At 42.2% G+C, this 23,275-nt stretch overlaps 1 protein-coding gene across 4 annotated transcripts in view; it reads left to right on the plus strand.

The window, feature by feature from the left end:
* The window catches only part of lnx1 (ligand of numb-protein X 1), a 34,264-nt gene that overhangs the window by 9,972 nt on the left and 1,017 nt on the right, over positions 1-23,275 (plus strand). For 2 of the 4 annotated variants that reach the window (XM_035907464.2, XM_035907462.2), the window contains exons 3-10: positions 12,750-13,003; positions 15,053-15,208; positions 16,915-17,123; positions 17,200-17,613; positions 18,372-18,506; positions 20,939-21,116; positions 22,213-22,459; positions 23,030-23,188. In XM_035907464.2, the coding sequence (XP_035763357.1) occupies positions 12,750-13,003; positions 15,053-15,208; positions 16,915-17,123; positions 17,200-17,613; positions 18,372-18,506; positions 20,939-21,116; positions 22,213-22,459; positions 23,030-23,188 (1,752 nt within the window). Of the gene's footprint in view, positions 1-1,717; positions 2,390-12,749; positions 13,004-15,052; positions 15,209-16,914; positions 17,124-17,199; positions 17,614-18,371; positions 18,507-20,938; positions 21,117-22,212; positions 22,460-23,029; positions 23,189-23,275 lie in introns of those variants that run through there. The other 2 variants (XM_006790199.3, XM_035907465.2) reach the window with 2 other exon arrangements.

Raw genomic sequence — 23,275 nt, forward strand, 5'->3', positions numbered from 1 at the left:
TCCTGCAATAGAGAATATCACGAAGCTGGGAAAAAGATGCAACACAGATAAACGCTATAACACTGTCATACCATCTCTTTGTTTCCTTTACGTGTTACTTATTAGCGCTTAAACAGCCTCGGTTTGTAAGCTGACTTTAAAGCAGAATGTCAAGAATACAAAAGTATTCTGTAATAACTTTTAAAGATTATGACTTTGTGTCAGTATGATGAATTGGCTGCTGTGAGTGGGAAATGAAAAGTAATAATGTGGTTGGAGTATGTGTTTATGTGTATGTTATGATGCCTCTTTTGTGACTCCAAGTTAATGTGCAAGAGAATGAAATGAGTCCTGTGGGGCAGACTGCCTTCTGTTCACAAACTGCATCCTGTCACAATCCAATTACTTTTCCATTTCCTCCGTGCCCTGTGGTCTTGTTGCTGTGCGTACTGTTCAAATACTGCCGGACAACTTACGCCTGAGTTTGCATGCATGCATGCATTAACACACAGATGCACAAACGCATAGAGGAAAAAATTCAGCCGGTAACTATACTACCTCCATCCATGAGAAATTCATCCAGACAGGGTATTTACACCACAATTTACAAGTGTGTTTCTTGAGTGTAGCTCAGCGCTATGAAAATCAGATAAGGGTGGAAAATATTAGAGCAAAATAGAAAACAGAAAGCAAAGGCAGACTTGTAATTTTGGACTACATGAATAGAATCTGGCTTGATTGCTCTACTTTGAATAAAATGCCTAAATTAATTATAAACTGACAGAAACGGGAGGGTGAGATTTGATAGAATGGAATAAAAATAGATCAGATGTCCTCCTGCATTTCATATTCAAAGTTGTTTAGCCAACACTTCTCCCCATTGCACTCTGTTTACTACAAATGAATGAAAAGATAGAAGAGGATGAAAGAAGCCCCATGCATACCCCAAACACCATCAGTGCAGTTAGCAGATTAAATATATCTTGCTCATATTTAAAATCAAATCACAATAGTTGATAGTTAATGTCACCAACACCTAATACAGTTTGTCAGCACACAGCTCTCCTCCAGTCATGTTTCCCACAGCTTCTCCACAATCAATCTAAACAGGTGGAGATGTCTTGGTGAATGGGTTCATCCTTTGTTCTTATGAATTGCCTTTCCCCTTCCATTTACCAGCTCTTGTACATTGCAAAATTGAATTAATATGGAATGAATGAAAATGGACAGTGTGTCAGTAAAGACTTATTCTAAATCTTCTCCTTTTTCGCCCATATTTCTCATTCATGTCACTCAGGATAACAAGGCTCCACCCGTGCAGAGAATATTGATTTGCCGGTGTGTTTTGGTCATGCTCTGTCTTTTTTTTTTTCCACACATGTAGGCAGATTCTTTTGAGCGATCAGACCAATCTGCTGCACTGGGATTAGTCCATCGTTAGAGAGGAGGGGCGAGGGTTTTGGAAGGCAACATACTCTCTATCCTCCCCTTCACGGGTGAATGTATGTGCAGGCAGGGGGGAGGTGAATGCAGAGATTGTACTTGTGTGTATGTATGTATGGGAGTGTACGTGAGAGTACGCATGTGAAGAGGGTAGAGCCAATCACAGCGCACCTGGTACCTCTCCCCCCCTGCTGTCTCTTTTTTGGTCTGCTCCATCCCCCCCCCCCCACCTCAGTGGTTTCTGCTGCAGTATAAGTCACAGCCTGCGCTGTTCTCTCTGACATACACACACGCGCACACATACGCACACACAGAGGGAGACTGACATGCACACACACGCATACGAGCACAAATCCTCTTACAACTCGCCAGTGCCCAGAGCAGATTAAGGGGCCGTACATCTCAAATTGTATTCCAAATGTGCCACCTTTGCAAGGGTCTTCTTCCTGTTCTTCTTGCACTTTTACATCTTCCTCTTGTGCACCAACGGGACTTCTCTGCACCTGCTTCTGCTGCTTCTTCTTCCTCCACTACGTCTTCAACCTCTGGCAACTGGCCCGTTTGCCTCTGCAGCTGAGATGACCAGGCAACCAGCCTGAGGCAGAGGAAGAAACTCACACAGACATAAGTAGAGAAAGGAAAACAAAAGGGGGAAAGAGAGGCTAGAAGGAAGGAAGTCGAGGATTAATTCAAATCTGAGAGCGCCCCTTGAGAAGAAAGACAGGCGAGGAGGGGTAGGTCAGCACGGCCAGGTTCGGAGAATTGGAGGTGGAGGAGGAGGAGGGGGAGGAGGGGGGAACAGGAGAGGAGAGAGCTGTAGTTCAGAAAGGAGGAAACAGGGAAGAAAAGAGAGGAAAAGGAGCAGAGCATTGATCATGAAGGCTCTGTTGCTGCTAGTTTTGCCCTGGCTCAGTCCGGCCAACTACACAGACAATTTGGGCAACCTGCACATCCTCTATTCAGAACTGTGAGTACAACACTCAGCCTCCTCCTGCATCCTCTTCATCAACATCTACCCATCCTATCCCTCCATCAGTGAACAGCGCAGCTGTTATGTGTATTCGTGCATTTTGTTTACTTTTAAAACCCATTTGTTTGTGTCTGCATTCAGAGCGTTAATGCATATTTGTATATTACTTCCAATGTTGACATTTGGATCATCGCTTTAAGAGTCAGGGTGTTCTTCTTTGTTGTGAAAACAACCAGTCAGTTGCTTCCTGATGCTTTGGTCACTGGTTGCTGTGGCGCTAAAACGCAGCAGAGCCAGCAGGTTGTGCTTTATGCTGTCCAGGACAGTTGGGATGCTACAGAGCGGCACTGCAGCATGGCATCTCTGCCTTTATCTCGTTCTCTTTAGTAGCATGTGTGTTAGTGTGTCACTACTGTATTGACTGGAGCAATACAGTATTTGGACACACAAGCGAGTATTTTTTACACACCCAAACACTGTGTGTGCACAGCCTGTATGGGCTCTCGGACGGTTGTAACTACTCTGTGTTTATTTGTGGAATAGACTTTCACCGCATTAAAAATTCATATCTGGCTACTCTCAGTTTGCATCTGCTGAAAATAAACTACACATTCACTTATACACACATACATTTTGTTATACTGAACAAGATGAGAAATCTGTCTGTGTTGGAAACAGCATAACATAATAATGCACCTGTTGCTGCACATTTCCTTCTAATTAATTCTGCATCAAACATTATATCAGAACTAATGCACATGGAAACATCTGTGTCAACATTTCTATGTTCATTATAACTTGATCTGTAAAATACACTTCTAGTTAATATTAGTCATATGTTGTAACGTCCTAGTAGTGCTTGTTTTGTCTGGCCAATAGTTTGATCTAAATCATTTAGACCAGAGCAAAGTTCCAAATACTTGCAAATTGACATTGATGGATAATCTAACATTTAAATTCAGTCGTATTTTTACAGTACTCCATACTGTACGTCACACCGTCTTCCTTCTTGGCTCCTCGGTCTCTCTTTGTGTGGGAGTAAGCGTTGACTACATTCACTAGCTCCGTGTGAACTCAAAGCTCTGTGATCCCGGAGCTCAGCAATTGCTCTTCTCTCCAGTCTGTCGGAAATGTCCCATTATACTGCATGAACACATGGAACAATGGGCCGCCTCGCAAATCCCCTCATTTCATTGTATGCGCTCTCTGCACTGAGTGGGGCTTAGTTCCTGCAGACAGCAAGAGCCCGTGTTGGGCAGCAATGGATGCCAAAGAGGAGAGGAAAGAAGGGTGATACACTGTAAACACTGCAAATCAAGTAAAACTGATTTATTATATTAGATAGGTCAAACTGATTTAATTATACGCAGAAAGAAGTGGTTGAGGATGTAAGAAGAATAGAGTGGATGGACCATGCAGTGCACAGAAAAGAGGAGAGGGGAGATGAGAGGAGACAGGAGGGTATAAGGTCACTTCCTGTGCCTGCCTTCCATCTGGCTATACATACGGCTGCCATGGTGATGGTACCCAGCAGGCACAGTATGCAGGTCCTTTCAGCGAGTGCTTGTTTGTAAATAAAATCATTTGATTTCTCTCTGACACTCACTAAGTGAGAAATATTGACAGCATGTGTTGGAGCGTGTCTCTGTACCGGTGACAGTAGAGCTTTTGCTGATTATGACATGACAGAGAGAGAAACTAGAAGCAGACAATCGCGGACGTGGTGTTTTTCTGCCTGGCTAGTGAGCAGTGGCACACCATTTGTCTTTATCCATACTGTTGACAGCAGCAGCCTCCAGCTCCCGTTGTGCGACTGCCGCCTCAGCCTACACCCTCTCTCCACTCGTCTTTCTCAGTCTGTTCTTTCGCTTACAGATGTCGTTCTGTGTGTGTGTGCGATTGCTTCAGTGAGTTTGTACGGTGTGAGAAAAGCGAGAATGGTTATAATCTGTCTTGTTTACACATCAGTATGCTTGTACAGGCTTGTTTACACACTATACTTGCTATACACAGGGAGTAAGTGTAACCAACATTGCAAGTGGAGAGTTAATGTCTCTGTGATGAAACTCTTAATAGGTTTACTGCCATTGTATTATGTCATCAACAGCCAATACAAACACCACGCTGGTACACGCAACACAGCAACTGGGTGTGATATTTACTGCCCACATCATAACAGTGCACACATACACACACACACACACACCAGCCATTGGAGCTTGTGTATTCCCTAACCCCAGCACACGTGGCATCCCCTGATCATCACAGTGTCATGCTGTAGAGCATTAATGATTAATCTGTGTTCATTTCTGGGCTTTAGCTGAGATGTCTTAAACACTATGATTAGCTTAGCTTCCGTCCTTTCAGACCTCATCTCGGAGGTGTTTGATCACAACGAGCAATACGGACTCCTATTGCTCCAGACGACTTCAGCATGAACGCATCCTAACAGGCTTAGACACCCAGCCGCCGCTCACTCGTTGGATCTGAACAATACCAGTCATTTGTTTGTACCAGGTCCACCTCGAGTCAGAGGCAGCGCGCCATGCCATTCCATGCCCCCTTTGGCCGCATGTGTGAACTTAGTGTGGGGCAGGCTTCACTAATTAGAATTTTGTTTGGATTAAATATTAATCCTTGTTCTGTAGTCATGCAGCTCCCCCTGTCTCATTGTATCTAGCAAGGCAGATACAGTGGGAGCGAAGCCGAAAGATAAAAGTCATGCTTACCACCTCCTGAAGTACTTGCACAGCTTTCCAAAAATTAAATCAGTTTAATTATTTCTTTGCATGGGATTTTAGTTTATGAAGCAAATTCAGTGAATCAACCATGGAAGCATTTATATGCAAAGGTGGGCAAGGTCTACAGAAGCAACACAATTAAACATGCAAGGAGACATGGGGCAAGGACACATGCAGAGGACACACTGAAGCAATTCAGACTAATGCATTAATCTAAAATTGCACATTACTGTTCACATAAAACAAATATGGACTAATCAACACACCAAAGACGCATTTGATGTTGTATAATTGAAGTGCACGCCATGCATGTGTAAATACACAGTGACAAAAGAACAGGTGTGTGTATTCATTTATTCATGAACAGCAGCGAGTAGCAGATCAGTGTGTTTACTTCAGCAGAGCTTTCCTCTCAGGTGTGTCTGGTACTGTCAGCATGCAGAAAGGTTTGAAGATGAGTCTTACAGTGGTGTTTCATTAGGACAGACTTTAAGTAAATTTAAATGTGCAATATTTTTTTTAATTCAGATGCCCTTCTTTCTTAGCTACATGATAGAAGTTAGGTGCATTACAAAGATTAGTATAAGTTAACCTTTGCTTATGACTGACTCAAAGTTTTGCTGCCGTTGATGGGTTTTGATGCATGACGTGTATGACATGAAATGCTTTCTGCATCGTCCTGTCTGCAGCAGCTTATCTGCAGGAGGTGTTCCATATGAGCAGACTGCAGAGCACGCATCTAACAGAGTGTAACTGACAGCAGAGAGGAGAGCAGCGTAGAGTTAATCCCTCACGTGAACGTCGCCTACTAAGTGTCAGGGCTTTTGGTTGGGCTGACCAGTGCTGGCTGTGTTTCAGGCTGTTGTACCACGGCACGTGGAGAAACCAGGACACTGCCAAGGGCTAGGATGGCATAGAGTGAAAAATATAGGCTAAAAGGTGCCAAAGGCAATGTGGGACAGCAGCCTGGTGGGGATTCTCTATGATTATGCAGTTCAGTGTAGCGTGGAGGGGATTACAGTTAGAGTTGTCGACACATCAACGTACACATCGTGCTTGACTGCAGCACTGGAAAACAGCCACAGTTGAGCTGGACATGCGTAAGGTGTATTAGTAAGCTGAGATCCAGCTCAGCCACACAGCAGAGAATAAATCAGTTTTAGTACTTCCTTAACTCTTCTTCTGTGTTGACAAAAAGAGTATGTGATTGCTCTGCTGGTTGAAACCAGACACTGACACAGTAAATGCTGCATAAATATTCTTCGAGCCTGATCATGGGGTCGTGGCTCGACTGATAATCACACATATTGATTTGGTCAAAAACCATGACTCAGAGTTCGGGCTGTTGTAACAGGCTGACTCGACTGACACTGTGCTGGCTTCTCATCTGCGCTTGTGAACGCTCAGATGCATTAAGCTTGCCAAACCTGCGGAGCCACTGCTCACTGCACAGGAGCACAATAGACAGTTCAAACAGAAAGATGGGATTTATCGGTTACTGTATGCGTTCCCTTTTGTTTTCAACACCCACTTATCTTCAAATGCGGTAAGAAGTCACGCCCAACAGAAGCTCAGCTCCTACTTCAATTTAGCAGATCCGTCTTTAGAAACAAGCTTATCCCAACTGTCCTCACACGGGAGACACTGCCCCTTCTAGGTTTGGCCTCATCCCCTCTTCATGCGGCAGATGGGATTACCCCTCGCAGCAGGCGGATCCAATCAACACACCAGCACATCCTCTGATTAATACTCTTCTAGTTCATCATTAACTGGATTACTCTGTCTTTATGTCACTCTCTCTTCACTTGATCTATGCATCTATGCATCACTCTGTCCATTCCCCCCAAATCAAACTTTATGTATCTGGCATGCACACCTTATGTGTGATTGATTCACTACACTAATCAAGGAAGCAACTCTGCATCAAGGTTTTATCAACACAAATTCAATTACTGGCGGCCACTCCTACTGATACTGCGCTAGCATTCTTGTGCGGCCGGGGTTTTTTGTGTGTCTATATTTGTGTGTTGTGACCACAGGTGCTTCCCCAGAGCCTTGTGTTTTTATTTCAGCTCAGACTGTTCTAAAACAAGTTATGCTTGGGACTCAGCCAAGAGCTGTTAGAGATAGACAGCTTTCACTCCCTCTATCAGCTAGATTGGATGTACACCAAGCCCAGAGTCTATGCATAATTGCTGGTTTTCCATGATTGATTTTCTGATTATAATTTTGAATCCTTATTTTTTGGCACATACATACTGTTACAGTGATGAATGTTCTTACTGAACATGGCCAGGGTTTAAAGCTCAGGTTTTGGACTGCCCTAAATGCTCTGTTTTATCTGCTCTCTTTGACATTACGCAGGTGTATATATATATATATATATATATACCTGCGTAATGTCAAAGAGAGCAGATAAAACTAACATCATCCCATCCACATCCACAATTCTGTTTTCAAATACAGAAGCCCCACCTACCTCTTCAGCCTCAAACCTCCTCTTTACCAGAAGCAGCCAATTAGAATTGAGGGATAAAGGAGCTAATATGGCTTGTTTCAGACAGTGGATGAATGGAAGTAAGCAAGGATTATTTTGTGACTCATGCAAAGCTACGCAGTGAAGTCCAAGACTAAAATTAGGGAGTGGGAAAAGAGCCTAATAGATCCACTTGACCAGTGCAATAAGGAGGGTGGCCAAACATTCTTGAGCACATACCTTACATACCAATGGCGTAAAACAGCAAAAACAAATATTGCTTTTGCCTTTTTGTGCAATCATTTGGTTATTTTTGTGTTTACAGTGTGGCAGACGGGAGCATTTTAAGCCATAAAATGACTATGAATATGTATATATACTGTTTACATATCACAGTAAAACTTCGTCTGGTTATTTCTCCTGGGTTCTCACACGTTATATGTCTTCATTATATTTTCAAACCCATCTGAAAGTTGGCGATAGGAGTCAGCACTCATCAAGAACAACTACCTGCCGCTGCACTTAACATTAATAAAAGAATTAGAAGAAAGGCACATTAGTCATGCAACGCCAGTCAAACTGTAGTTCACAGGCAGGTCAACAGAGGCTGTGTCACCACAGACTTAAAGTGTGAGTTTGTGTTTAAACAGTGCTTTAGATTCCAAACTGTATGTATCATTATTATCCGTTACCCACATTTGAAAGTATGCACTGAGCCCAGTTGCTGTAGCTGACTGTCTGACCTGGAATTGTCACCTTATCAGAGGTAATTTGCGTTGTATGCGGACTGTGGCCCAACATGACTGTCCGTGGCAGTCAGGGAGCAGAGAGAGTATTTGGGTTAGAAAGGATAATCCACTCACCCCTAAAGAGGATTGGAGAATCTCAAGGGCTTTGATGAGTTGTGAGCTGGTGTTTATTTCACATCACAAGAACAGCCAGGGCGCTTGGGCACGATCAGCGTGTCTCCGAAAGCATCATGGGTAATTGTTATTGCTCTGGAAAGAGTGCGGGGAAAAGGAGGGGAGGGTACTTGCGTAAAAGGGAGCAGGAGGGGCTGAGTGCTAAGGTATTTTGGTGTCTTTGCTCTTTATCTTGTCACAGATCCTGGGGTTTAGAGAGATGATGTGATAACTGAGGCTGACCAGGACAAGTATACTGCAGTGCTAATGAGCATCCTCTAAGCTGAGTGATCATCTCCTGAAACATGATGCCGAAAAACAGCTTTGCATAGGCACTCAAAGTCCCATTTTTAAAATAAAAGGATATGTTTCATGATATTATGTAAAAAAAAAATGGAAATAAAGAGAAGTGTATGCTGTTTGTGTATTTCTCTGTGGATATGCACTTCACCTCTCCGGTGTACAGACTTAATTGGCTCATTTTCTTTGGCTTTAAGGTTGCAGGACCACCCTGGTGAGAGAGACAAGGGCTTTCTATCATGCTTCCCTGCCTTCAACCTCATGTAGTGCAGATTCTGGACTTAGCATTAAAAGACAGACATTAAAACTCTAAGCAGCAGAGATACGGCTATGGTTTTAAGGCAACTCCTATTCCCTAAAGAAAAGAGAGGAGATTTTAATTAACAGAAGACAAAGCCTTTAATAAACTGGTCCCAAACTAAACAATAGCGCTATGCTGCTATCTCACAGACTTTGTTTTATGACGCCTATAAGTTTCAAAGTGTAAGGGGTCTCGATATATTTCTGTCATGTCTTTATCTGAGACCCATCACAGCGCAAAAAATGAAGCCTTCAAGATCTTAGGTGATCTGTTGGCAACGCACACATTCAAAGCTGGTGTGTAGACGGCATTCGTTAATTTTTTTCTGACATTTTTTCCAAGATTTGGGTGGTCTGTAAAAACTGAATGAACCCGTATTCAATAGTATTTGCACGTTTCCACAGGCTGACTTTGGTTTTCCGTTTTCCACTACTCATGCTAAAACAGGAGAATGTTGTCTAAGTATTGAACTCCATATATTCGCCATGACCACTACTTATACACAGTACAATACCTGTGAAATCAGTGTGTGGGTGTGTGGAGAAAAGCAGTCACACATGTAAGTCAGAAACACTTGAAATAAAAAAGGACATTGTTTTACAGAATAGCCAGAGCTGCATTAACATAACCTACTATAATAATAAGAAAATTAAGGCCTAACTAAAAGTCTTTCATCCTTTTAAGTAGTTTTCTGTATGACGAATGCATGATGTATCGATATTAACTGAGAATCTAACACCATGATACTGATTCTTGCATCCAAACAACCCCGTCTTTTTTGCAGGCTGAGTGATTCCAGGATGTATTTATTTTTTCTGTGTGATGGCAGACAGGGGACCAAGAAGTAGTTAAGAGGGAACCACGGGAAGCCAGAAAATTCTATCAGGAATAAATCCAGCGTTGCAAATTGGCTTAGAAAATATCGAGCACGATTTTCAGGCTGTTGTCCAGTGCTCAGTGCCTTAATACAAACAGCATTACAGGAAAAGTTGTACTGCGTTAAAATCTAAAAACATTTTTGATTAAGCTGTTTTGTACACTGTTGAAAAGAATATCTGAGATCTCTCACAACAAAAAGCAGTAATGCTACAGTATAAAAACGTTCAAAGGAAAAGTCAAAATACCATTTAATTAATATCAAAGCATAGTTACTGATAATGCAAAATGTCCAGTTTCACTGTTATATAGGGTACATTAAATTCCTGGATCACTCATTCATTAATTCATGTAAGGTTAATGCTTCAGCTGGAAGTAACCGTAATTACTTTTTATACTGCTGAGTAGTTTAATCTATAATAATCATCATTTGCAAGTGTGATTATATTTTATATTTCTAATCTAAATTTGCATTTAATGATAACTATGGCCATGAAATTCATCTAGCGGAGTTTAAAGTACAAGATTTGCCTCCAGAATACAGTGGAATCGAATAAGAAACTACCAATATCATAGGATAGAAATACATAAAGTACAAATACATAAAAGTTGTACTTCAGTACAGTATGTAAATGGTTACACTGGTCAGTTCACCACTGATCCTCGCAATGTTTTCTTATGGTAAGGGATATTTCAACCAGCACCATCTGAATAATAAATTAGCCACCAACCAAGCCATCAACTGTCAATCCAGCAATGCTGTCTTTAAAGCAATACTAACATACAGGAGGATGACTAATGCTCTCCTCACTCTGATTAGTGCTGCATGGCTTTGCCAATGGTGCCAGTAAAAATATAAAGGCCAGAAGGTTTTCCGTGGTTATTTGCAACACATAATATCTCACAAGAGCTTCTGGACTAATCTGTTTATATAATCAGGTGACAATGATAGGACATCTAAAATCGTCACTTATGTTCACAAGTTGTTTTGCAATTTTCAGTTTCTGTGTTGCATTTAAGAGAAAAGTTCACTTTGTACCATGTGCATATATGTATTGTTTCCATGTATATTTGTGCACAGGTGGGGAGTTTCTGCTTTCAGAGCAGTGTGCACAAGCTGAATTTAGATTTAAGCTTTCTAATTGACAGTGAGTGACGTGAGGAAAGCTTCTGCCCCTCAAGACTGCAGAGCTGCCCTCTCCTCTCCTCTTGATTGCAATATTGCTCTATTCAGCCACTTCACTCAGTTAAGTGGTATGTTGCTGCATGGACATGCTTGATAGCGTTCAATTTACTAACTGAATGAACAAGAATAACACACCGTGGCACAGCCCACACGCAGGCAGACACATGCGACGTAACGCGGTAGTACGTTTCTGAGGTCAGAGGAAGATCAATGGGCATTTCAGCTTTGTGTAATGTTGTACCTGACTACAGCTCGGAAGTAGAATCTACTTCAGGATTCGGTTATTTTCCTTGCCAAATATGAGCAGAAAGCAGCATGCCCCACTGAGACATATTTATTATAGAGACAAAATACCACTTCCAGTGATGTGGTGCCCTTAAGGGGCTGATGGCTTACCTGGCTCAGTGAGTAATCTAGTTTCTTTTTGTAACTGCTATGATGCCCACGATTGTACCTTGCTTTCATTTACATCTCCTTTTTGGTTTAATATCCTACCTGTCAGACCACAGCACAGGAGAATGGGTGCTGCTTCTCTTTTTTTTCCGAGCTACTGTTGAAGCAAAGCCTGGGTTTGATCCAGCTCATTAAAACCCAGTTAATGTTTGTGCTGATGGCTCCACAGAGACAGCCGGAGAGACAAGCCAGAGTTATTCCTGCGTCTGACGAAGCATCAGCTCAAAGCCTTTATGACTTTCAGATGGAAGAAAACTCTGCAGCAATAGAATACCATGCTCTGTAGGGATATCTTTAATTCGCACACAAACATTCCCAATTTAATATTGTCAGTGTGAAAAGCCTTTCATGGCTTGTAGCATTATGTGTGTATAATTGTATGTGTATCTATGTATGACACACTGTGGAAATGTGTTGCGGCTCTGTTGTTGACAGCTGGAACTTAGGAATTAGATTTGTTTTGGAGAAAAACAACTATCAAACGACTTCTGTTTTATATTCACATGTTGTGTCAGTTTCCCACTCTCTTTCTTGCATTTGTATTCAATCATCTGTCAGGGACGCTCACACTCAAAGCAGAAAACCCAACCTACATGTGATTGCACATACTGTCACAAAGACACTACGAAAACTCTTTTTATATATATTTTTCTCTTTGTGAGAGTAAGTATGAAATTTTTAGAGCATCCTCAGATGGTGTGACAGATGAATTCTAAATGTGAGCGCTAGAAAATGTATCTTCCCTTACCATATGTTGTTGTGGTTTATTGTACAGGCTGTGTGGTATCTCAGAGAGGTGCTGTCTGAGTGTTAAGGTCAGATAAGCAGCCTTTGTGTGAGGCCATCCCCGAGCAGAAGATATAGGTCGGCATGAATAAAGCCTGAGGGTGGAGGACATGCTGAAATCCGCTTGCATTTGTCTTGAGAGTCTGACCTTTTCATTGGCTGCTAACATAAATGTGTTGACTTTCACTCGGACTGCTTCAGAATTCAGTTTATTAGGGAGTTGGAGCATGTTTTAAAACATCATCAATGTCATCAATTTATCAACACGTCTAGTAATAATTGCAGCCACTTTGTAACTTGAGTTTGCTACTGACATTTTGTTTTTCGTGTGTGTAGGTGTAAAGGAGCCTCTCACTATGGGCTCTCAGCAGACAGAAAGCGACGCTCGCAGGAGGGCGAATGCACTGACAGCACTTCAGAACTCACCATTGCCACCCTGCCCAATGATGGACCCACTTCTGCTGCTGTGGCCCTCCTGTCAGATGAACCGGGTCTGGTCAACCCTGCCTTTGACCCCAGCATGGAGGATAATAGTCAGTCAGGCAGCACGACTAGCCTGGCTGCTCGGAGTAGCACAAAGAAGAGTGAGTGTGAGTGGGCGAATAGATGTTTGTGTGTGCTCGTGTTCAATGCCATATGACGTTATCTGGCAAGAGAAAGAGCTAAAAAGGTGTCTGTTTGCCATAGTGACAGACTGAAAACCAACAGAGTACAGAGATCTCCAGTCACAGTTACACGGTCTGCAGTCAAAACCAAGCACCAAAGATCTGTATTCATACATACATTTACACCCGCAGGTGACATGACACATAACACCAGTTTCACCAATCTATAAAATCTCTCTGTGGAAAAAAGCAGAGAAACACATAGAGACAAAGTCACCGAGATGCAGGCACATTATGCAGTCAAGGAGAAATGGAAGGAGAGGTAGGTTAAATATAGCCTGTGCAAGTGTGTGTTAATGCCCAATGACGTGATCGCAGCTCTTCCCTCATTTCTCCCACCTGTGAAACCAGGAAGCAGTCACGAGTGTTCCTATCTGCCCGTCCATTGCTCTGCTAAAGTAAGCGCATAGGCAGTGGGGAAACCAAATGACGCTGCACCAGCACTTTAGGTCTGGTCAACTGAGCACCCTCCGCCACCACCACAAGCTCCACTACTGCTGAACAAGCTGTCAGCTCCAGAAGCGGCTCGCGCTTTTAAAGAATAATGTGGCTGTCAGGAGCCTTCACATCTCCGTGGGCCTGCAGAGGGAGGGAGGGGCACTGCAGAAGCTTGCTGTCCCGTGCTCCGAGCAGCCGGTCTGGGGCTTCTGTCTTCAATGGAAGCTCCTGTAGCCTAAAAAGTAAAGTACAAGTACAGACAAGAGCCTCTCTGGGAGGGTCCCTTTTGGTACCAGTTGCTAGAGTCCACTACTGTGGTTACGCAACCATGTAACTTTACTGTGCACGGATTTGGTTTACTAATTAAAGGACTATCAGCTTAACGCATTATCAAAAGATTTGAACTTTTTAAAACTTGCCAAAACAAACAAAAACATAGCCCAAAGGGGGAAAAGAAAGGTTTTCTGTTATATCAGAAAAAGTAAAAAAATTAAGGGGGCCCCAGTGTTTTTCCCAAAATTTTACTTGTAAACAAATATAAGCACGATTATTTAATGTATTGCTTCCAGTTTCTAATATGCTACACTTGGATTCATAACAATAGGTACCTTGACTTGAGTATCATTATTTTATTTGCTAATATCATTGTTTCTTTGGGGGAGTAGAAGTATTTTCTTACAGCTCGACTCACACGTTACCTGAATATGGTGAAATTTGCAACTGGAATGCGTTTTTTCTTTTTGAGCTCTCTATTTTAACAGTACAAAAAAAAAGAAGCATTGTTCAGCCTGAGAGGCAGTTTGTGGTCTCTCAAAACTCATTGATAAGGCATGCACTCTGACCACAGCGGAAATAAAAATACCAAATGGACACACTGAAATGTAGAAGGAAGAGACGGTCTCTTTTACAGGACAACCATGACATTCCACTTGGCTGTTCGTATAAGAAATTCCATTAATTGTTTGTACTACAAAAAGAAATTTCAGTTTCTGGCTGCTAACCTCCATGCTGCAAGTTTGAAGTGCGTGTGGAAGCTTCAAAAAGTTCCTTAAATATCAAGCACAGTCCCCCTAATCCAGAGTTGAATCAGAGTTAGGGAATGAGGCTTCCAAAGCTAACCCACCATTTGTATGCAAGGTGGAGTGTTAAGCTCACTTTAGAAAGAGTCAAAAACACAACTAGTGATACAACACAGAAAAGCACTGTGCTGATCAATAGAGTACCTTTGAACAATGTAATTCTTATGTTCATTTCACAAAAAAAGGGAAGCTAATCCAAAAACCTAACACAACTGGACACTCTTATTTAGTAATATCACTTTCCACTGTTTAGATCCTTTAGAGATTTAAGGGTTATGGGTATTATTCAAACAGGTCTTCCTGCATTATACAGGTAATTGCAACAGGATCACAGATTGCTTAATGTCTTTGGTGCAGCTCTGAGAAAGCTTTCCATTGGCTGTGAGTGAGATTCAGACATGTCTGGGCATGTTGAGGGTGAGGTCATCTTTAAAGTGCCTCTCTTTCACCCCTGCAGTCAGAAATTTTGATCGCTCTTCAGTGAGGAGTCGCTCCTTCAGGAGGTTGAACAGGGCCTTCAGCGTCTTGAGGAGGACTAAGAGTGGCAACGCTGTTAGCAATGAGACATCTGAGGAAAGAGACAATGCCAGGAATTCCAGTGTGCCACAGGAAGGTATGGATTAAAACCTTTATATCTGTGTTTTTGTGTTTCCCCGAATGTGTATACTTGTTTCCTCAGCTTTATGTGGAGGGTGACACAGCTGGGTCCCACAGTGTAACAGTAGCATATGCTTCTTTAATAATTCAGCTGTAGATTGCATAAGCTTGTGCAGACAGATCAGGGGAGAATGGTAGCCTGAGGGATGGGATGGCCAGAGGTCGCTGAAGATAAAGCAGATGATGTTCTTCCTTCTGTCTCCACTACCTGTTCTTCTTTTTTATCTCATCCTTCTATTCAACTCTACCATATCCTGTCATTCCTTACCAAGTTGATGATATATTCACCTGGGAAAGCAGTGTTCTAGACGTGGTAGAACCATAAGATGTATGTATGCAGTAAAGAAAATGTGCCGTAGTGATATTTAATGTAATCTCTACAGACTGGTACTTGTGGTGGAAATATAGCCAACCATAGAGTATAACGTTAAAGCGGAATTGCAGTGTGATTGGACGAAGGAACGTGGGATTGCGTAAGAATGAAGGATGAATGATCTGGGAGTAGATTATTCTCAGAGGCCATCACTGACGGGGCTGAGAGAAAAGATTAAATATTCATTGCCTGCCACTGAGAGACAAAGATAGACGGGAAGGATGCAAAAGTGAAGTAGACGTAGTTCCGTACTGGAGAAATGTAAGGAAGAGTGGTTGCAGAGTAAAATAAAATGAAAACAAATAAATAAGCAAACACATCATGCAGTCCCATTGGGGTGGGTAAAAAAAGTAAGTGACAGGATGAAGCAAGACAGAGGTTGAAAGGTGAATGATGGAGAGAAAGGAGGATTACATAACGGCTGTGAGTCTCTGTTAATGTGCTCTCCACCCTTGAAGCAATCTGCTGCAATAAAGACAAAATATTGACTTTGTATTGGAAAAAGTGCAGCGAAGTGTGGAACAAGTGTCTGAGGCTACAAGGGGATACAAGGGGAAACAGTGCATTTAGGAATAAGAAATGAAATGAAAAACTCAACTTCTTAAGGACTTTGGCCAAGGCTGTCAGCCAAGATAATGTCCCCCACCCATTTCCACATGGTCCTGTTCAGAATGAATCATTCTGCCATTTAGTAAAATTCAATAAATTCAACAGTGGGTATGTGGGAGGATTGCACAAAAGAATGACATAAAACTAGAAGAGACATACTCTTTCATTAAAAATGCTGAGGCTCATAATGAGGTCTGCATTATACTCGAATCCTTTATTTTTTGCAGATGATCAAGTACTGAGGTGAAAACAAGGGGAACAAATCTGTTGTGAATCAAAGTAGTTGTACTGTGTAAAAGTTTAGTGTGTATTACAACTTTTCTTACATCCCCACCCTAGTAATAACTTTGTGGAAATGTGAAATTGAGGGTTTTCCCAAGCATACTTGCTACAGATGTATGTGACTAATGATACAAACATCACAGAGGATAATCAGCCAAGCAAATTTTCCCTCTTGACTTCTACAAGTTTGTTTTAGTAACCTTAGGGAGTAGAGACAGCTGGCTCCACTGCTGAACCTCTACACTACGATATACCTCCATCTCCCTAGATGTGTTTGTCCTTTCCTTCTCAGCGCTCTCCTTTTCTCCCATTTCCTCTCTTGTTTTATTTGGCTGGGTCTTTTTGGCTGTTGATCTTTGTACAATAGAACTTAACACAGCCTTTTCCTTCTTCCCCAGTGGTGGCTCTTCCTCAGCTCCATCACCTGATCCCTGATGGTGAAGTTACCAGTATTAAGATCACGCGGGTGGATCCCTCAGAGCCACTGGCCATTAGCATCGTCGGTGGCAATGAAACCCCTTTAGTTCGCATTCTAATCCAGGATATCTACAGAGAAGGTGTCATTGCTCGGGATGGACGCTTGCTTCCTGGGGACATGATCCTCAAGGTATAGTGAGTTTAACAAAGCAGCTGGAAGTGATAAAAAAGTCCTCTGTGAAGTTACATTTCCGCTTGTCCTTCAGGTAAACGGCATTGACATTAGCAACGTACCCCACTGCTTTGCTGTGACCACCCTCAAACAGCCGTGCCAACTCCTCCGGCTAACCGTGCTCAGAGAACAGCGGCATCGCTACCGCTCGCATTCGCATGGCCACCCACATGGCCACATCACTGGGGGCCACCCATCACACGGCCTCCCCCATCATCCCTTGAGAGATGACAGCATCCATGTGGTCCTGAACAAAAGTGCTCCAGAGGAACAGCTGGGCATTAAGCTCGTGAGGCGGCCAGAGGAGCATGGAGTGTATATCTTTCACCTGCTGGAGGGTGGACTAGCTGCACGTGATGGGCAACTGTGCATTGGTGACCGCGTGCTGGCCATCAACGGGCACGATCTACGTTATGGCGCACCAGAGCACGCTGCTCTACTCATTCAGGTCTGTTAGCAAGTCAAGGAAATACTGCATGCATTAGCATTACATAGAAAGTTCACAGTTGTGACAAATCCCCTTCATGTTGTTACAGACCATAAACAACTGTGTTGTGATCTTAATGTGAGTCCCTGAGGTATTAAAGATAATTGTGGTGATTCAGGCTAATTGTGTTGTGCTGTGCTGTTGTGTCTGCATTCAGTGCAGTTAATAGTATTTAATTGTGGTTACTCCCTGATGGACTGGGCCATGTGGCTGCCTCTGTATCCTGGTTGATGCCAGTCAACGATGGTGTGTTTTTGGTTAATAGTGGTTAATTGCAGTGTGTCTGCGGCTGACTGTGCAGGGTCTCTCGGCTCCAAGTTCCTGTCTGAGTTGTTTGACTGGGTCTACTGAGTCTCTGTGGAGCCAAGATGGCCTCTCAGAGCAGGCACTTTCTGTCGAAGATTAAGAACTGCCAGGATAGAAATTAAATTAGTCCAATTAAGGCAATAATGAGCTGGACTGGCTAATTCAGGACTCAGCTCTTTGCTAGAAAGACCCGTGGAACTCTCCAAGGAATGAGAGCGCGGGGAGAGGGATGTATCCAGCCAGTCTGTGTGGCTGTATGCTTGCAGATGTGTGAATGCGAGTAGGTCAGCCTGGAGTATAGTTACGACAAAGTGGCAGTGAAGATTAGCTATCCAGAAAATTTCACTCAGAATAAAATTAATTTCCCCATTTAACTGCAACACATGTCAAATTTTTCTGTGGTTGTTCTTTAGGCAAGTGAAGAGCGCGTCCATTTCATAGTGTCTCGTCAGATCTGCCTGCCCACTCCAGACCTCATACAAGAAGATCCGTGGGGCATGGATGGTCCCCCACCATATTCCCCTGTGGATCTAGAGCAAACACTGCTGGTGAGAAGCTCATACAGACACATATATATACACACACAAGAGACAAGGACGGTACTGATACACAGAGGAGCTTTGTTCCCCCGACTCCCCTTCCCGTGATAAATATTCGCTTTCAGGTGCAAATGATCCATGGAGGTATTATTCTCCAGTCAAAGCTGAGTATGTCATTCAAGCAGTACAGCAGGAAAGCTGTTGTGTGTTGCACCCCCATCGGTCTCCTATTTTTTTCACCACAAAGAAGACATCCCAACCTTTACTGTTTTTTGAACATAGTAATTTATCTTGCTCTACGACAGAGCCAAGGTGAAAATTCGTGGTATAATTTCAGGTTGATCAATTCCCTCTTGTTTTGATTTTTAAGAGGCAATTGTTTTGGCTTCCTGCTATAAGTAGAATTTGTCTGATTTCAAATTTGAATGTAATTGGCACAAAAAAAATGCAAGTTTGCGATACTTTTTGTCTTTGCCACAATATTTTATCACTATAATCACAAACTTCCTTACAGATCTCTACTTTGGGGATATTTTGCATATACAGTACAGTATCTTGTGGAGAGTTCCTCCTCTTTCAATGTCACCGGGATCAAAACATGTAAATGCATATATTTTTATATATCTTTGATTATATCTTTAACGCGGCTGCTTGAGAAGTGACTGATAAGAAATTATTCATTGTCAAACCAAAGGTGACATCTAGCGAGATAATGCTGCTTCATGAATCTTTAGTTTTGGGGACATTGTTCAGTGGTCTAGGGCAGTGTTGACAAACCAGTAATAGTCCAGTTAGGACAGCACAATATTAACTGAATCGCAATATTTTTGCCAGTGTCAGCTTATATGTTATACCTGAGTGATTTAATTTATAATAGTAGGGATTCGTGTGGTTTGGCCAAGACATATTCCAAGACATGAGAAGTGCAATACTCTGCTTCACTATGCAGCCATCAGGGGCCATATCCTGACTTTCATCCGAATGCATAGAAGTTTACAGGAAAATGACCTCATTTGTTCTATGACCTCACTAAATACATTCCTGGTAAGTTTAACATCTTAAGTGCTAGTTTCAAATCTTTTTGTTTTATTACTCCAGTAGTGTAAAAAAACTATTGATAAATCAGGATGTGCTTTAGGTTAACACTGTATGAATGCAGAGTCTGTAAGCTACTTATTCAGGCTTTACTTGTCACACCAGGTTTAAAAACACCAAGATGGGATTGAGCAAAATGCTCAACCAGAAGCTTCAAAATTGCACATTACCCACTAACCAGTGGGTCATGTCACACTGACTGCACCAGCTTCTAAATGCAGTCTTTAAGTTGTGTAACATACTGAGAGGCCAGTCTGTTTAACAACTATCCAGCATTTTGCCTAAAACAAACCTGGTAAAAATAACTGGCACGCCACAGAAGAAATCCTTCTTTTGAACTCCAGGTGGTTGTTCTTTAATCACCACACGAAATAGCTAGCTGCTTGGCTAAGCATAAAGAACAGAGATGACAAAATATCTTATGTGAGCTCGCTGTGCTGGGAGGTAACAAACTCTGCTCACTACACAGCATTATTGTTCATCAAAAGCCATCAAATAATCTGGGAAAAAACAACCAGAATTGACAGTGCTTTAATATGAAAGCCAGGTAATGCGGTCAGTTTTCGCACTGTCATGCCATAAGGTCAGTCAAGTGATCTCGTGTTGTGAGTGCAGCTAAAACGTGTGAATGTGGCACATTAGCGAAGCAGGACAAGCTACATCCCACCAACCTCAGTGTGTCCATGTGTTATTCATTAGTATTCAACTCTGCCTCATATGACTCACACACTTGCTATGAATAAAAACCTCATTCACTTTATCCCATGCAATGCCTCGTTCAAAACATCAAATAACACATCACGACTCTGTGTATGAATCTCTGTATTCAAAATGGACAAAGACTGAGGAGGCACTTGAGCTGCCTAATGTCCTACCATAATAACCACCATATATTATACATTAACCAATTATGCTGATGAGGACATTCATCAATCACCTTTTAACTGTGTCTATGTTATTGGGCTCTTGTTCCCATAACCCAGCATGGGTGGCATTCATGTGACTTCTACCATTATTGCAAGTCTCACAGAAAACGCTCCTCATTATTATGCAAATGCACTACATCTAAATCTAATTACATTATATAATTTATTTAAGATGCCCTTGGTGTAAGTCATTATTATGTTTGGAGTGACTGTGCATGCGGACACTCAAAACACCACAGTGACAGCATCAGTTCTGAATGTGTGGTATGTCCATTAACATCACAGTTGGAAAAGAAAGAAATAAAGAAAGAAAAAAAGAAAAGAAATAAAAAACAACCTTGGTTGTTTTTAAAATCAGTCACTTCACAAAAAACTCTTTACTTCAACTATTTGTCTGTCTGCTTTCTGTCTCCTGTAAAGGACTCTTGTCAAAAGCCTGCATGTTATGAGAAGACAGTATGTCTAAATAAGGAGCCGCATGACTCTCTGGGTATGACAGTGGCGGGCGGCATGTCCAGCCGAGGGTGGGACCTCCCCATCTACGTTACAAATGTGGACCCTGATGGAGTGGTGGGACAAGAGGGCTCCATACGCAAAGGTAAAATGAGTTGTCATCTAATTATGTAATCATTAGAATATTACTCATGTATTTCAGAAGAAATGTGATGTTGAACCAGACTGCAATCTGTGCAAATAATTACTCATATAGTGGATTAAGCATGAGTTTCATTGCATAAAAATTCTGTCAGTATTTGTGTGGGTTTGGTGATGAATACTTGTAAAGAACAGACGGGGTGATTGATGAACATTTCAGGCTCATGTTTCATTATGAAGGTTATTCATGCAACAGAAAACTCTGGTGCTGCTGTGGTTCAGTGCTCCGCAAATTGGCTCTAAGAGATTTAAACAAAAAAAACAAACAAACATTAGCATAGCAGTGCTTGAGACTTGTACTCCAATTGCAATGCAGAAGAGAATTTGTCAAGTATCTAATTATTTTGCTACATGAAATTTGTCAAGACCGAACCAGCAAAACATGAAGAGACACACAATAGCTGTATGGAAGAGCAGCAGCCTTAAAATCCTATAATGCTACTGAAGGCAGGGAGAGTGGAAGATTTTTAGCCCCAAATGCTGATTCCTGCATATTCACCTTAAAATAGAACCATATTAGGCCTTTCATTACTCTCAATCTCAATGCCTTAAACTCTGGTTATGAGAGGATTGAGAGAAATGCTGAGATGGGTGATAAGAAGTACAGTATGAAGACTTAATAAAAATAGAAGTAAATTGAGTCGGTTGTCCTATTCATGGTTCAAGGTGCACATTATTGTATTCATAAGGGACAGAGCAGCAGCAGCTGTCTCCTTTTGTACGGTTATGAAACATGTTTTTGCGTTTTGTAATGGAGTGTTAATTTGTATTTGCATATCCTCACAGGGCAAATGTGTCCTTTGAGCTGCTTACTAGCAAGATGGACTCTGCGATTATCAATTTATCTTTGCACCACTTTCATCACTAGGAGGCTTTTTAAAGCACAGGTGGTGCTTAGTTTCCATCTCTTTGTCTTCTAGCGTGGAGGTTGATGAATATTAAATAGGCAGATGATGTGTCCCACGTCTTGTTTGAAGCTGTTATGAGGGTATCAGCCCCAGGCAGAGCTTGAGTTGTGCTGTCTATATCTTCCCCTGCAGGTGACATTTTGTTAAATGTGAATGGCATGGATTTGACGGGAGTAACACGAGGTGAGGCCGTGGCGAATTTGAAGAACACCTCCTCTCCTGTTGTGCTCAAGGTTTTGGAGATGCGTCCTCCAGAGGACTTTGTGCAAGATTGCACATTGCCACCTTGTCTTACGCCATCACCTACAGACAGCATGAAGAGCCCGGTGCCTAATGACGATTACTCCCCACTGTGGGTCTCATGGCTGCAGCTACCCAGGTAGAGTGCCCACTGCTGCCTTTGCATCATCTCCATTTACAATTGTATGCTTTTTCTGAGGCCAGTATAAATTAAACCCCTCACACCGGTCCTTGTGACCTCTGCCAGCTGGTGCCAACTGAAATTTTGACAAAGCCAGCTGGGAAAGGAATGCTCATTATACTTTTAAAACTAACCTTTCAGCTTAAATATTTACCACTAAGATATCAGTTAAACTTTCTCTATGTTCCTAGCATATGGATTTAGAAGGTGTGTTAGGAAGACAGCTGTGTACTGATAACAACAAACAACTGCTGCTCCTAGTTTTATAAAGTATGATGAAACAGAGATGCAAAGAAACCAGGCACTAAGTCACAGTGAAAATTTAGCTTTGTATCAGTAGTGCACCAAATCACAGTCCAAAGTCCAAATCATACCTGCATTCAAAGGTTAGCCAGGCCTTTCTCTTTAGAGTGGGGCTCATTTCAGCACTATCTACAGCACACATGCTCAGTATAGTTGCACAGTATGTGTAATCTAAAGATGCCGCTGAGAGATTAGTGTGATTAATCTCCCTCTTGGCTCATGCAGGCATCTCTACTGCTGCAAAGACATCGTCCTGCGGCGGAGCACTTCGGGCAGCCTGGGCTTCAGTATTGTTGGAGGTCAGGAAGAGGTCAACTGCAATCAATCCTTTTTCATCCGCTCGATTGTGGAGGGGACACCAGCTTACAATGATGGCAGGATAAGGTATCTGCTCGTTGCATATCACTTTTTTTCCACAACTGCCCATGGGCAAAATGTTTTAGAAGTCAAAGAAGATCATTTTCAATTCCC

This window comes from Neolamprologus brichardi, chromosome 23 (assembly GCF_056152115.1).
Source record: "Neolamprologus brichardi isolate AB-2024 chromosome 23, ASM5615211v1, whole genome shotgun sequence".
In the NCBI taxonomy this organism is placed as follows: domain Eukaryota; kingdom Metazoa; phylum Chordata; class Actinopteri; order Cichliformes; family Cichlidae; genus Neolamprologus; species Neolamprologus brichardi.